The 14,162-nt window shown below is 49.8% G+C and overlaps 2 protein-coding genes across 6 annotated transcripts; one reads left to right on the forward strand and one right to left on the reverse strand.

The window, feature by feature from the left end:
- Positions 1-750: 750 nt before the first annotated feature.
- Positions 751-4,192, reverse strand: ANKRD34A (ankyrin repeat domain 34A). Its single transcript, XM_072644644.1, has one exon. It carries the CDS (start codon positions 3,804-3,806, stop codon positions 2,073-2,075), a length of 1,734 nt encoding a protein of 577 aa, XP_072500745.1. The 5' UTR covers positions 3,807-4,192; the 3' UTR covers positions 751-2,072.
- POLR3GL (RNA polymerase III subunit GL) lies at positions 3,301-12,257 on the forward strand. Of its 5 annotated transcripts, XM_072644648.1 has the most exons (9): positions 6,221-6,341; positions 6,949-7,040; positions 8,483-8,656; positions 9,135-9,264; positions 10,451-10,519; positions 10,764-10,820; positions 11,080-11,153; positions 11,372-11,485; positions 11,748-12,257. In XM_072644648.1, exons 3-9 carry the CDS (start codon positions 8,525-8,527, stop codon positions 11,832-11,834), a joined length of 663 nt encoding a protein of 220 aa, XP_072500749.1. In that variant the 5' UTR covers positions 6,221-6,341; positions 6,949-7,040; positions 8,483-8,524; the 3' UTR covers positions 11,835-12,257. The 5 variants fall into 5 exon arrangements, with proteins under 5 accessions (XP_072500750.1, XP_072500751.1, XP_072500749.1 ...); XM_072644649.1 differs by lacking the exons at positions 6,221-6,341; positions 6,949-7,040 and adding an exon at positions 3,301-3,377; XM_072644650.1 differs by lacking the exons at positions 6,221-6,341; positions 6,949-7,040 and adding an exon at positions 3,388-3,473.
- The last annotated feature ends 1,905 nt before the right edge of the window (positions 12,258-14,162 follow it).

The raw sequence follows: 14,162 nt of genomic DNA on the forward strand, positions 1-14,162 counted from the left end.
CCAAGCATCTTCGAGGAAGGCGGGCCAAAACCTGGATGCCTCCAAAGAGAATCTGTGTTAATCGGCGAAAGGAGGCGGGATCAGGCGGAAGGGAGCAACCCGTGAAACCCCGATTCTAACGCATCCGCGCATTTGACCCTGCTTGGGGGCTCCAGCAGTTGGCAGTCTTTGCTTCGCTGTCCCTTCCCTTGGTGGAGATTGGGAGAACAGAATGGATTTGCCTCTAGGCCCTGAGATCCAAAGACTGGCCCCTAGCATCCGCCGGGCATCTGGCCAGACAGCGGAATTCTTCTGGGCGCCCGGACTCTAGCACCTCTGGGTTAATTGATACAGTCCTATCCAGTCGGGCGACACCGAGTCCTCCTGGCCCCTCGGGGACCTTCTGGAGGCAGAAAGGCCCTCGGGAACCAAGGGAAGAGCAGAGGCTGCAAGTAGACAACGCGGTTCTACAGGACAAGATGACCATTCAAACTCAAGGCGGAACCCTCGGAGTACCAATGGGGCGGGGGCGGGGGCGGGGGCGGGGGCGAGATGGAAGGGAAGGGGGATAGATCAGGCCTCTCTGGAGGTGGCCCAGGCTGACTGGCCTGTCTCGGTTTGCGTAGGAAGTGAAGTCCAGGAGGAGAGTCTGAGGACCCATCCTGGGGGGAAAGGGCGGTGCCCAAGAAAGTGGTCTGATATCCTCAGATCAGTGGGTCATTAAGCATGTTAAAGGGGTGAAGTAGAGAGAGCCCGGGACACAACTAGATCTCGGACAAATCCTTAACTTTCCTGTTTATTTATTAATGTAATCATAGGCCAGTTCCTTCATCTCTCCAACTCAGTTTCCTCATCTATAAAATAGGTATAATAGTTGCACTATATTTCTCATTATGTTCTTTTGATGCAAAAAGCTCTTTGTTTACCTTAGGCACTAAATCCACAAGTTCTTTCCCTATCGTTCGGTAAACCTGAGATAGATGGATCCTGGGAATCCAAAGGAAAGTGAGAGGAAAAGAATTGAGATTTCAAGATGAGAAAATGAAAGTTGTTAGCTTTTCCTCTACCACCATTCCAGGGCAGAAGTTATAATCAAGATTAGGTTCAGTATTGCCCAGCCCATCCCCTCCTCCCAAGTGAGTGGAGAGACGTGGTCGAAACTTCTGAACACCTTTATTTTGATATGTCAAGAGGGAGATTAAGATCACTGCCCTTCTCTGCCTTGGGGAGGACAAAAGCTCACGTGAAAGAGCAGTTTGGACTGCATGCCCCACTTCTCATGGGAAGACAAGACAACCTGATATAATAAATTGATTTGGGGCAAGGAAATCTCTGGTCTGTTGGAGGCAAGGAGGGAAGAATTGAGGGAGCAATGAGGGAAGCAGCAGAGCTGGGTGCAGCAAGAGGTTCCTTCTCAGAAGGGGAACTCAGGGGCTTGGGAAGCAACATTTTCCCGAGTTCTGTGGGGTAGGGAAGTTGGGAGGGAGAGCAGAGGATCAGAGAACCCAGTCTAGTGGGTGGGTTAAGGGGGATCCCAAAAGAGTCAAGACATTTCCACTGGGATTGGGTATGTAAATAATGCATTATAGGGCATGTGCCACTGTACCTAATAAATAGAAATAAATAATTGCAAGCACAAGAAGGTAAGGAATTGGTGAGTCTGTTGTTGTTCTGGGGAAGGAGGGGTGTTAGGTTAGGCACTAGTCATTAGCAGGTAATCTCACTGCCTGTGAACAAGTGCAAGTATGTTTGGGGGCCCATGTGCCAATGAGCACCTTTGACCTCATGGTGCATGCAAGTGCATAGTGCCTGTGAGCTCACGCTGATCCCACATGCAAGCGCACAGTTGCACCAGCCACACACATGACCCCTATATGTGCGTGATGCCCAGTACATGTGAGAAGCCTGGTGACCTTTTCGGGTAAAGTGCTCTGTGCCCGTGAACACGTGCATCCTTGCAAAAAGTGCACTACGCAGTACCTATGAGCAAAATCCAAGTGGTCTCTAGCTTGTGTGCATGGTGTATGTGAGCTGGTGGCCTCACCTGCCCTGCCATAGCCTTGTCCACACCATTCCGAGTTCCTCTTACCCCCTCAACGCCCTTGTTCTCCTGGTCCCCCTAGACTCTGGAACCCCCCTAGCTGTCTTATCTGCTCTGTCTGCATGGAGTGACGTCTCACTAATTTCCTCTTGGCCCTGGGAGACCCAAGGCCCCCGGAATGATGGGGAGCAGGGAGGGATGGGGCCCGACACCCTGGCAGAGGTCGAATGTCTGGGATGGGAGGGTGGGGGCTGACGTTGAGTGGTGGCAGGAAGCCTGGCCGGGTATGGGAGATGTGGTCCAGGAGCAACGTCCCAGAGCCCCTCCGTTCCAGCAGCCCAGGACTCCTTCTCCGCCCACTCAGAGGAGACACAGCCCCCGGAAGGCTCTCTTGAGACTGCCCAGGTGAAGGAACTGAGCTTGCAGGAGGGAGGGTCAACGGGGAAGCGTTGTACCGGCGACGCTCATGAGACGAGCGACTGGAGTCCGGAGAGTCAGTGCATAGGTGACTGGGGCCGTCTAGCTCCACCGACTCCATGCGGCTCAGCTTCTGCTTCAGCCCGGGCAGGGGAGCCGATTCTTGGGCCTCTGGCGCCGTATTGCGCCTGGAAAGGGCCCCTCCACCTGTCACTTTTTCAGTCCACGGAGGTGGTTCCTCTGGCCCCTCGGTGCTGTGGCGCCGAGAGAGCCGGGGTCGACTCGTCAGCGCCAGGCCGTTAAATTCGGCAATCAATCGGTCAGTCGCTGGTCGCCCCTCGGCCGGCGGGAGCAGTTGAGGAGGGGCGACTAGCCCCCAAGGCTCGGAGTTGAGCCTCTTGAGTGGTTTAGGTGGCGGGTGGCGGGGTGGTTTGGGGAGGGGCTCAGAAGAAGTGGGGTCGTCTGGGGGTTTAGGGAGGGGGAATTCGAACACGTCTCGCTTCTCCTCCTCCTCTTGGGCCCGGGGAGACAGCACTCCTTTTCCTCCCCCTCCAGTCTGCAGTTGGATTTCCGAAGGCGACATGCAAACCCCTGGGGTTGGGACTGGGGTGGGCGGGTCTTCGACCCCCGGGGAGGGAGGAGAATTGAGATACTGCCGGGTCTTCTTGGTACCCGAGGGCGAAGTGTCCGTAGTGATGATGATGACTTCTGTGCCCTTGGCTTTGCAGGCTTCCAGCAAGGCTGAGAGGGTCTCGCGATCACCGCGGTCCAACGCGTGGACTAGAGCTGAGGCGCCAGCGTGGTCACGGGCCGACGGGTCAGCGCCGTGGGCTAGAAGAAGGGTGGCTACCGCAGCTCCTCCACCTCCGGCGCAGGCGTGCATGAGAGCCGTGCGCCCCAGGCGGTCGGCTATGTTGGGGTCTGCGCCCTGCTCCAAGAGGTAGCGTACCATGCGGGCCCGGTTCTCGGGGTCATCGTAGCGGGCCCGACAGGCAGCCATCAGTGCAGTCTCCCCCTGCGCGTCGCCCTCATTCACGTAAGCACCTCCCTCTAAGAGCAACCGAGTCAAGCGCAGCTTGCCCTGCCCCACTGCCCGCAGGAGAGCGTGCCCCTCGGCGTGCAGCATGGCCAAGGTGGTGGGTGGGAGAAAGGCAGCAGCCGAAACTACCAGAAGAGGTGGAGAGGGAGATGAGGGACAAGGATGGGGACAGTGCCTAGAGGAAGACTGAGGCTCAGCAGCTACGGTGCTCCCTGTCAGAGAGATAGACCAACATTGACAGACACAAGCATAGAGACAAGACAGGGAATCATAGAGATACAGAGATTTGGAGTGGGTCACTGTGGCACATAGCTCCGACCTCTGCCCCATGCCACTAGGCCCCCCAAATGCTTGTCTGAAAAAAGGTTCGCGTGCACCCGCCCGCGATGGATGCTCGTGCAAGTGCGTGTGTGCACGCGCGGGAATGTCCGCACCCCAACCTTCACCCTCAGCCCCCGAGCCATTTCCAGCCACTGATTTTCCTCATCCTCTCTCCAAAATAGCTCTTGCCAGAGCGCAGACCTCCCCTCAGTAGCACCACTTCCCCCTTCCCACGCGCACACCCATACACTCCCAGTGCCTTCCCCGTTCCTCGGAGCCGCAGCTCTGGGAGGGGTCGCAGCTCGAGTCCAAGGGTCTTAAACTGGAAGAGGGAAGAGTCCAGAGTTCCCCTTTTCTCCAGTTGTGTTCCCTATCTCCCGCTCCTTGTTCCCCTCCCAGGCGGTGTGCCCAGATACCTGTATGTCCGCAGGATCTCCTCCAGGCCAGGGCCTGGGCTGGGACCTGGACCAGGGTGCAGCCTGGGTGAAGAAGCCCGGTCCTTAAGCACCCACATGGTGGAGGTGGGCCTCTGTGGCCCCCACTGTATCTGTGCTCGAGCCTAGGCTCCCCTGCTCCACATCCCTCCTCCCGTGCGCCCCGGGCGCAGCGCCGGCTCTGGGAGGGGGGGGCGGAGCTCGGTGGAGCTATTTATAGACATGTCTCTGCGGGTGGGGGTGGCAGGCACCAAATCTGCTCCTTTCCCAATCCCCCATTAAAAACCCCAGAAAATAGAACTCACTACCCCAGGTTTTCTAAGCCTGACTAACATATCTTAGCCATTTAAATCTAGCTGTTTGTAGAATCCATTTCCAAGTTGGGTATCTCTTCTCTCCCTAGCCCCATCAGGGCTGCCTGTACAAATTCTAGCTAGGCTTCCCCAGCTACCAATTTCCAGGACTTGACGTGTTGTGGCTGTGTGCCAAACCTGACATGTCACACTTGACACAATCACACTCTCAAAGGTTGTTGGATCCAGACATCATAAATCCAAGTTCTATGACAAGAGAGACCAAGTGCTTTGCTTAATGGATACATATTTGGGTATACAGGGTTTACAAAAGACCCCAGCACAGAGCTCTGGTGTCTGGTGTATACACTTCCTTCCTAAAGGGAGCACAAAGTTACAGAGATGTGGAGCTTAGCACTTCCGAGTTGATCTCTTAGCCAAAACTGGGGAAGGTAAGTGTGGACGCAGGTCGTTTTTCAGACACAACAAAGTAAATCTTTAATTGCTTTCCTCTTATTGTCTTGGGGTGGGGAGGAAGAGACGGTGAGGCAACTAGAGAGAGGCTGAAAATAGTCTATGTATTAAAAGGTTTTTATCTCCCTCTGATTCTGTACTTCCTCCTTTGTATTTTGTCAGTCTTCCTGGTCATCGTCTTTTGCTTTTTTTCCCCTCCTCTCTATCTCTCTCTCTGTCTCTCTGTGTCAGTCTCTGTCACTGTCTGTCTCTTTCCTTCTGCCACCTGCCCTGTCTCCATGGTTACCATGACTCCCATCTGTGTTGTTTGGGAATAAGTATGTGTCCAGCTGGGAGGTATCATGGGAAGTGGGGGATTTGGGGAGAACTATTGGACTTGGAGAGATTCACATGGTCCCCTAAGCAACTGGGGGAGGGGGCTGGCAGTTATTAAAAAAAAAAAAACAAAACCACACAACCTAGGGATTCAAAGAACTAAATGTTAGAGGAGGGGAGTCATTCTATGGTTCGATTTCACCCTTAGAAGTCCACTACTGTTCTCACTCCCCAGAGAAGTAATTCTTAAGAGTTTCAATCTGAGCTCTCCATCATTCATAGCTAAGAAGATGATGGTAGGGACTTTCTTGTCCTTACAATAGTTCCTTATACATGTCCAGAAAAAGCAAGAGAGCAGTGGGAGAGAGACTGGGAACCCAGGAGAGCCGTCTCCTGCCACACCAGTCAGCTTCCTGATCTTCAATCTCTCCTGCTCCCCTTCTTGCCAGCTCTCACCGACTCTGCAGCAACCCACAGAAAGGTATTTTTAGCAAGGAAGTGAGGGGGGAGGATTCAGTGCGTGCAGAATTTAGAGAAAGAAGGGTGGTAGATGGGAAAGGAGCAGGGCGAGAGGCGGGACATTCTGTAGCAGCGGGCAGAGCAAGACTGATCTCTGAAGGGCTGATTTCTGGGGGCCTCCTGGGAGGAGGCCCGCCCTGTAGGAGCGCTTTAAATTTCGTGATATTGGGGTAACTCTAGGAGCTCTTCGCTTTTTTCAGAGCTTTCACACTCTGGAGCTCCTCCACCACAGCTGCGTACCAAAATAACTTGACCCCACTGTCTCGGTTCCCCAATCTTTTCACCATTCTCAGTGTGCCCGGATTGCCAAAGCCCACACATTATCTATTACTACTCACGGCCCTCCTCCTTATCTGCATGTGCGCGGACGCCCCGCCCGGCTCCTCTGCTATTGGTTCTGAGAACTCACCAATAGGGATGGCAGAGAGGTGGGCCTAGAACCCCGCGGACAGGCTGACCGGACGCAGGCTTGGCGGCTGCGTGGGTACCGTGTGGGGGAGGGGTTCCAGGTAAGAACTGCCCGAGGCTACTCGGTACCCGGCCCGCTGCTCGGTCTGGTTCACCGTGGCCGGCTCGCGGGCCTTGGGACAGAGGGAGGGAGGACCGAAGCAGCCACGGGTCAGCTCCCGAGAACCGCCCGACTGACTGCTCCCTGCCACCCTCACCCCCCTCCTCACTGCCTACCTCCCTGGGTGTGCGTGCGTGTGTGTGTGTGTGCGTGTGTGTGTGTGTGTGTGTGTGTGTGTGTGTGTGTGCGCGCGTGTGTGTGTGCTCGCGGGTGGTTCGAGTTTGGGAGTGGAAAAGGAATGTGTGTGTGTGTGTGTGTGTGTGTGTGTGTGTGTGTGTGCATGCGTTGTTGGAGGTTTTACTCCCTTTCCCCCAATCGAGGATTCATATAATATGAATTTAAAGCTGGAAGGGACATCAGTTACCTCCACATTTTACAGATGAGTAAACTGAGGCAGAGCCCTGTAAGGGTTATGTGACTTTGCCAAGCCACCAAGGGAGGAGGATTTGAATTCCGTGTTCCCTGACACCAAATCCAGCACTCTTCCACTCCTCCCAACGAAGTTGTTCTAGCAACCTGGACCTCCCTTTATTTTCTTATTTTGAAAGAGAATCGTCCTCCCCACTGACCGATCCAGTATTAGATCATGAAATAACAAGATCACAAACTATCCGGATATTACAGATGAAGAAACTGAAAGGCAAGTTTGAATTCGAACTCAAGTCCCCTGACTCAAATGCTCTTGTAGGCTATATGCCTAACATTAAGCCAGTTGCAGGAATTCCTGACGATCATAAAACACAGCCTCTAAGCTTCCGGACTTTACAATCCTATTGGAGATTGGAAGGCTTGAAACAAAAGCCATTAGAGATATAAAATCTTTAAGGACAGCATATAATCAAGAACCATTTTTTTTTGTGATTCAGACTAAATGCAGTGATGGAACTGGTAGCAATAGTAAGGATTACTAGGATTGGGCAATAATAAGAGATAAGTTTGGATAGGGAAGGTGGGACTCAATTGTGGGAGTCCTTACCTGATTTAAGAATTAATCCTTTATGGCAGAGGTGTCAAACATGAGTCCTGGCACTGCCCAAATCAGATGAAAATGTAAATGGGAAATATTTAACAAAAAAATTCATAAAAATATAATAAAGCATAGGTAATGTTAATATATGGTTTCCTAAGTCATTGTGTGGCCTGCAGAGAGCCTTATATGTATGTGGTTTAGTGCCCCCATATCACGCTAGTTCTTTAAGACTATAAATCGGGAAGCAGTTAATGAGCTGCATTGGTAAAGGAAATTTCCTCACCAGGAGTACCTTATCCTGCTGAAATTGAAGGCCTGGAAGAAGCCCTCCTCCCAAAACCAAGTGGCATCATAATCACTATCACTAATAGCCAGTGTTTCTGTAGCCCCTGAAGGCTGGTTTGCAAAGCACTGACATTATCTCATCTGATCCTCACAGTTCTGTGAGATAGGCTGTGTTAGCATGCTCCAAAAACAGAGGCCTAGAGAGGAAGTGAAGGAGTATTGCACCTGAAGTCAGAAGACCTGGGTTCAAAGTCTGACTCATACTACCTGTGTGGCCTTCAGCAAGTCACTTCATGAGCCTCAGTTTCCTTATCTATGAAATGAAGGGGAACAGGATGGAATTCCTGCTCTAAAGCATTTATTCTATGGAGGAACCTGCCTGGCTAGTAAATATCAAAGCTAAAATCTTGAGTACGGTGCCTTTTCTACTATACCATGAATGGAGGACTGGAAGCAAAAAAGCCTAGTTAGAAGAACATTGCAGTAATCCAGGCCTAAGAGGTAATGGTAGGAGGAGCAAGAGGTAGATTTGAAATACTGCAAAGAAAAGTATCAGGGACTTGGTAATAAACTGGACATAGGAGGCAAGGGGAAAGGGAGGGATTAATGAGCATGGGTAGCAATGTGATATGAAAATGTAATTTTTTGTTGATTCTGGGATAAAGCTAAAAAAAAAAAAACATTCAGGAGATAGGCAGATTTTAGATGAGTGAGTAGTAGGTTGAAGAAAAAGCCAATGGAGTACCTGGAACCAAAGACCTTTGGCTGTCAGCACAGTGGGGAATCTCATCAATCTCACAGTGTGTCTTCATTTTTCTCTTTATCAGGCTTCTCCCATCTGATCTCTATACAACCAGGCCCCCCCTACGATGGCCAGCCGGGGTGGGGGCCGGGGCCGGGGCCGGGGTCGAGGTCAGCTCACCTTCAACATGGAGGCTGTGGGCATTGGGAAGGGGGATGCTCTGCCCCCTCCCACTCTCAAGCCCTCCCCACTGTTCCCTGTGAGTGCTTATACTTGTCCACCAAGACTCATCATTCTATCTTGGCAATAATCAGCTGTTCTCCCTCATGACTGCCCCCAGAAAATCACAGAATCCTAGAAGCTGACTGAGCCCTCCTGAAATTCTTTTCATCCTCCTTTCTCTATATATGTTCTCCAGGGAAGGAAATGCTATTTCTTTTCTTGCTATGTCCCTAGACTCCCCACAGTTTTTAGGGTGCCCTTGTAGAGAACCAATCTCTCTCCTGCTATAATCTTAGCCCCTCACCTTCCAACTCTACAGGCACACATATATAAACAGCCATACTCCCCTCATCCATTGTTTAACACTTTGTGGTGGTGAGGAAAGGAGACCCTCCATCCTCCAGATAGTTCCTTCCATACCTCTCAAATCCAGCTTTCCCTTCCCACTCAGAAGGGCTATCCAATCCTCTCCAGCTCTAACCATACTGACCCCTGCCCTTCTTGCTCTCACCTAGCCCTTGGAATTCCGCCCAGTACCACTACCCTCAGGAGAAGAAGGTGAGTATGTTCTTGCCCTGAAACAGGAGCTACGTGGGGCCATGAGGCAGCTTCCCTACTTCATTCGTCCAGCCGCACCAAAGAGAGGTCAGTTGGAATTCCATTCTTCTGTCTTGAATAGGCCCAGTGTATATAGCAGCCCTCTGTCAGGCCATGGGTGGAGAGACAAAGGAAAGAGACAAATAAATATAGCTGTAGGTGTAGCTATACACATACACACACATATGTGAAACAAATACATACATCTGTATACACATACACGTGTATATTTGTGTCTATAATCCCTATATTTGTGTATATATGAATATTTTTATATGCATATCTCAATGAGAATGATACAGTTCATAGCCTTGAAAACCTCACAATCCAAAGGAGAATAGTACAGAGTCTTTGTCCTTGGAGTACCCTCAGCCTAGTGAAGGAAAAGTCACATCTGTGTAGGAAACAAGTTTAAGACCACTTCAAAAAGTTCAATGTTTGGTTCTCCATAGGCATGGAGGAGAGAAGAGGCCATGGCTAAATCAAAATGGCAGCTAATCCATAGTCTTCCTGTGGGCATTGGCACACATTATATTTTTTATTGAAGATTTCCTTCCTTAATTAAGCTGTATACTGATAATAAATGTAGTTTGTGTTCTCTGAGCACACATGGAATGATAATACAGAGAGGCATCCCAGATATATGCTAGGTAGGGCAGACTGATTCCTTTTTAAGTTCCAAAATTGGCTGTTCACATCAATCAGGAGTTGGCAATGTAGAGCAGAAATTGAGATATAGTGCTTTTAAGTGCATGGGGGGAAAGGGCCCATCAAAGACAAGAGTACTTGGAACTGAGTAGATTTGCTTATTCTTGGAAGACTTGAGTTTGTTCTCCAAACAAGAAGGGAGGAATTTTGGCAAACTTGAGTAAGACATTCCAGGAAATATTTAGGCATGAGTCAAGACTTTAGGAGCATATTAGCCTAGTTGGAATACACACATACCCCTCTATATCTCCCAATAGCGTCTTGTACAATGTTCCATAGAGTATAGCTGGTCAGTGAATATTTAATGAATAAATGAATGAGCAGAAGCTTTGTTGGGACAGTAATGAAAAATGATGCTGGTGACTTTGGAGAGTTAGTGGAAGAACCTTTAAGTCTATCTCTGAAGCTCTGAGTGTTATCAGGATAAAGGACAGAATGCCTAGGTGCTTTGGAAACTTTATCCCCAGGCACCACCATTCCATTCAGGGGTCTTGAGGCCTCTGATTCCTGGCATTTAATCCTTCAGATGTGGAGCGTTATTCAGACAAATATCAGATGTCAGGGCCGATTGACAGCGCAATTGATTGGAACCCTGGTATGTAATGGACTCCCCTCTGAAATCCTTTCCTCAAAAGTCTCCAGAAATACCCCCCCCCCCAATTCTTCTAGACACACTTTAGCTGTCCTCAAACCCTCCCAAACATTTAGGTACTTCCCCACAAACTCATGAGTCCCCTCATATTCCCAAATCCTTGTGGGACATATCTCCTGCTCTGCCACGTTGGCCCTCTTTCAGCCTGGGGCCCACTGCCCTCTATTTCCTTACCCTTTTTCCCTAGATTGGAGGCGTCTTCCCAGAGAGCTCAAGATACGAGTTCGAAAACTACAGAAGGAACGTGAGTGTTGTTAGGTGACACGGGGGGGGGGGGGGGGGGGGGGGGGGGGGAAGCCTCTATTTTGAGACAAATAGAGCTGACTGCCTGGCCCTCTCCCTCCCTGTGCCCCATACCATCTATCATATTGGCCACTCAGGGGCAGCAGAGTTCCATTTCTGAGGTAGCTTCCCTAGGAAAGGAGATGGGAGGAGAGAGTAAAGGCAGAGCAGAATACTCGATCTGATGTTCCATTCTCTCCTTCCTCCCCTTCCCCCACTAGGGACAACCATCCTGATCCCCAAGAGGGCCCCTAAAACCCCAGCAGAGAAAGAAGAAACCATTCAAAAACTGGAGGTGAAGTGTGTGTGTGTATGTGTGTGTGTGTGTGTATGGAGGGGGAGTGGAAGTGGGGAAGACGGTAAGGAATAGAAAGAGAGGAAAAAGTATGAACCCAACTGGGTCTTGGTTTCAGTCCTTTCTTCTATCTAGTTCTTCTTGCCCTGTTCATAACCTTGATTTTGCCCTCTGGGGGGCATTTTCCTCTCATTTACCCTTATTTCTTCCCCCAAAAGACCTTGGAGAAGAAGGAAGAAGAAATGACTTCGGAAGAGGAAGAAGAGAAAGAGGAAGAGGAGGAGAAGGACGATGGAGATGAGGAGGAGTACGATGAGGAAGAGCATGAGGAGGTGAGAGAAGACCTCTCCCCACTACAGCCCCTTCTGTTTCCCTGCCAAGGCTGTCAGGCCCCTGGGGTTTGGGGGGATGGGGTACTGGAGGAAATAAGTCATTTGGAAGGACTGAGGCTGAAATAATTATTATAAGGATTTCTAACCATCTTTGCTTTATCCCATGATTTTTTCTACAAAGTGGCTGTGGGTGGCCATCTGAAATCACAGATAAAAGTGGGAAAGGCATTCTTTCCTTTTAACTTTTCTCTGCTCCTTTCAGGAGACAGATTACATCATGTCATATTTTGACAACGGAGAAGACTTTGGGGGTGACAGCGATGATAACATGGATGAAGCAATTTATTGAGAAGAACCTTGAATAGCTCCCACAGTCTCCACTTCCTCATCTCCAGGGATGGAGAGACTGTTCTAGCTATCTGTGATCATGGGCACACCATCCTTCTAAATCCAGCCAGAGACAAGTCATTTCCTCCTTGAGGGGAGGAGCAGGGGTCTAGTGGCTATGGATAGCTCTCCTTCCCCAGTTATGGCGGCTGGACCTTAGCTCTGTTGCTTTGGAGAAGAAGTGAAGGACTGATTTTTTTCTTTTTTTTTATACCTTGAGGGAAGGGAGGGTGGGAAAAATCTGTAGAAGTTACAACTGCCCCGCTTTACCCTGCTTACATGTTGCTAACCTGTATAATTTTCTCTTTTTTGGAGAAAATTGGGAGTTGGGAAAAAGTAGGTATGAGGCCAGTTTTATGGTTTTTAAATAAAATTTTGTTCTCTATATTTGCCTTTTTTACTCCAGAAAAAGAGGAGGTGGGAGGGAGGAGCCTTATAACTGGAAATTTATCCTAGCTGGGATGATCACTGGTTAAGTTGTCATCACTGTCCAAGTATGTTTTATAGTGAGATGGTCCATCTTAATCCTCCCTCCCACCAGAGGGAGATTTATCTCTTATCTCATCCACCCACCCATTGGAACATTATTTTGAAGGTACATGTAATTACAATGACCTTTGAACTCCCCTTTCCCCTGGAGAGTTTATTTGTTGACTGTTTACCGGAAGTGGCAACGTCAGCCTTCCCTTTCCCATACTTGCCTTTGGTTTCATTCTTGTTTAGGAGAAATAGCTGTTGTTCTTTGGGGGAGGAGGGAAGGAAAGGGTAGGTGCTAATAATGGAGAACCTCCCCTCTTATCCCTGGGGAATCCCAATTTAAGGTTTTTCCCTGGCTTTAGTGTCCCAGTATGTGTTGCTTTCCTGATGCAGGAGATGAGATGTGAGGAAGAATAGCTCAGTGACTTCCTATTGTCTGGTCTCTCTCCATCCTTGCCCCTCTTCCTTTCACCTGCCCCCTTCTAAGTTCCTTTTGCAATGGGGGAGGGGAGTGGCAAGGGATACTCATAGAGACAGCCGATAGAGATGCTCTCACCCACAAGGCTTTCCCCCGTCCCCCACCCGAGGGTGAGTCATTTCCTCAAAGCCTTGATTGGTTAATGAGGGAGTCCCAGGTTATTTTATTGGTTGGGGCAACTGGACACGCAGCAGCCACGGGCTCATAGTGTGAGCAGCCTGGGGACTGAAACTGAAACAGATATGGAAATAGAGATAAAATAGACAGAAATCCCGTTGAGCCTACAAATCGTGAAAAGGGAATTTGGGAGGGAGAGACTGAAACAAGAGACCCTTAGAGATTCCACCGATCTTACTAGGGCTGAGTCCTAACTGCTACCTGGGCAACCAAGACAGGCTGACTTGTGTATTGAATAACACACAAGAGTAATACACATAAATAAAGAAACAAATACATAGTGCACCATAATACATTTTGGACTCTGGTGGGGTGGAGGCCGGCGAGGAGGGGATTCGATGACTCAGGGGATCAGGAGGGTGGAGACTGGATTGGAGGTAGCAGGATCCTTATTGTGGGATTCCAGAAAACCGAACAGGGCAAGCACAAAAGTAGATGTGAGTAGGAAGAGAGGGGAACTGAAGAAGGAAACAGGAACTAAAACTGTACACTTAGAAGTCAGTGAGCAGTTGGGATTAGGACTCAGAACTTTTGTGATGATCATAGCATTTCTCTGGGTCTTTTTTGCATTTGGTGTTTCTCCTTCCTGTAGGGGAAGGGAAAGGAATAGGCATTTATATAGCTCCTACTGTGTGCCAAGCACGGTGCTAAGTGCTTTTACAAAAATTGTCTCATTTACAAATTGTCTCATTGCCTCGAAAACAACCCTGTGAAGCAGATGCTGTGGGATGGGGCCTGGGGTGCAAGTGAGTGGGGATGCAGGTTGGGGGGGAGGTGGGGAGAGCAGCATCTCACTGAGATTTCCCATAAGTCCCCTCAGTGCATGACCTCCTTCTTCCAAGCAACAAAGATTTTCTGAGTTCCTGCTCAGGATTAGGTACCCAAGGAGAAATCAAGCGGCAGACAAAGATCTCGAGTTCGCCATGCAGTCCCGTCTCTTCTCCATTTCCCATCAACTATAATATGTCTGGGTCTGCATTGGAGACACGGCCTTCCTCCTCCTGTCTGATATGTATTTGGGGACTATGGAAGGGCCTGGGTTCCTCCTTAAGCTTCCTTGGGTTCCCCTCAAGGTATCCATCCTGGAAAAGAGAAGACTAAAGGGGTAGAAAGGGAGAAGATGGTGGTGGAGCTAGGGGTTAGCTAGGTAATATTCTG

This window comes from Notamacropus eugenii, chromosome 2 (assembly GCF_028372415.1).
Source record: "Notamacropus eugenii isolate mMacEug1 chromosome 2, mMacEug1.pri_v2, whole genome shotgun sequence".
Lineage (NCBI taxonomy): Eukaryota > Metazoa > Chordata > Mammalia > Diprotodontia > Macropodidae > Notamacropus > Notamacropus eugenii.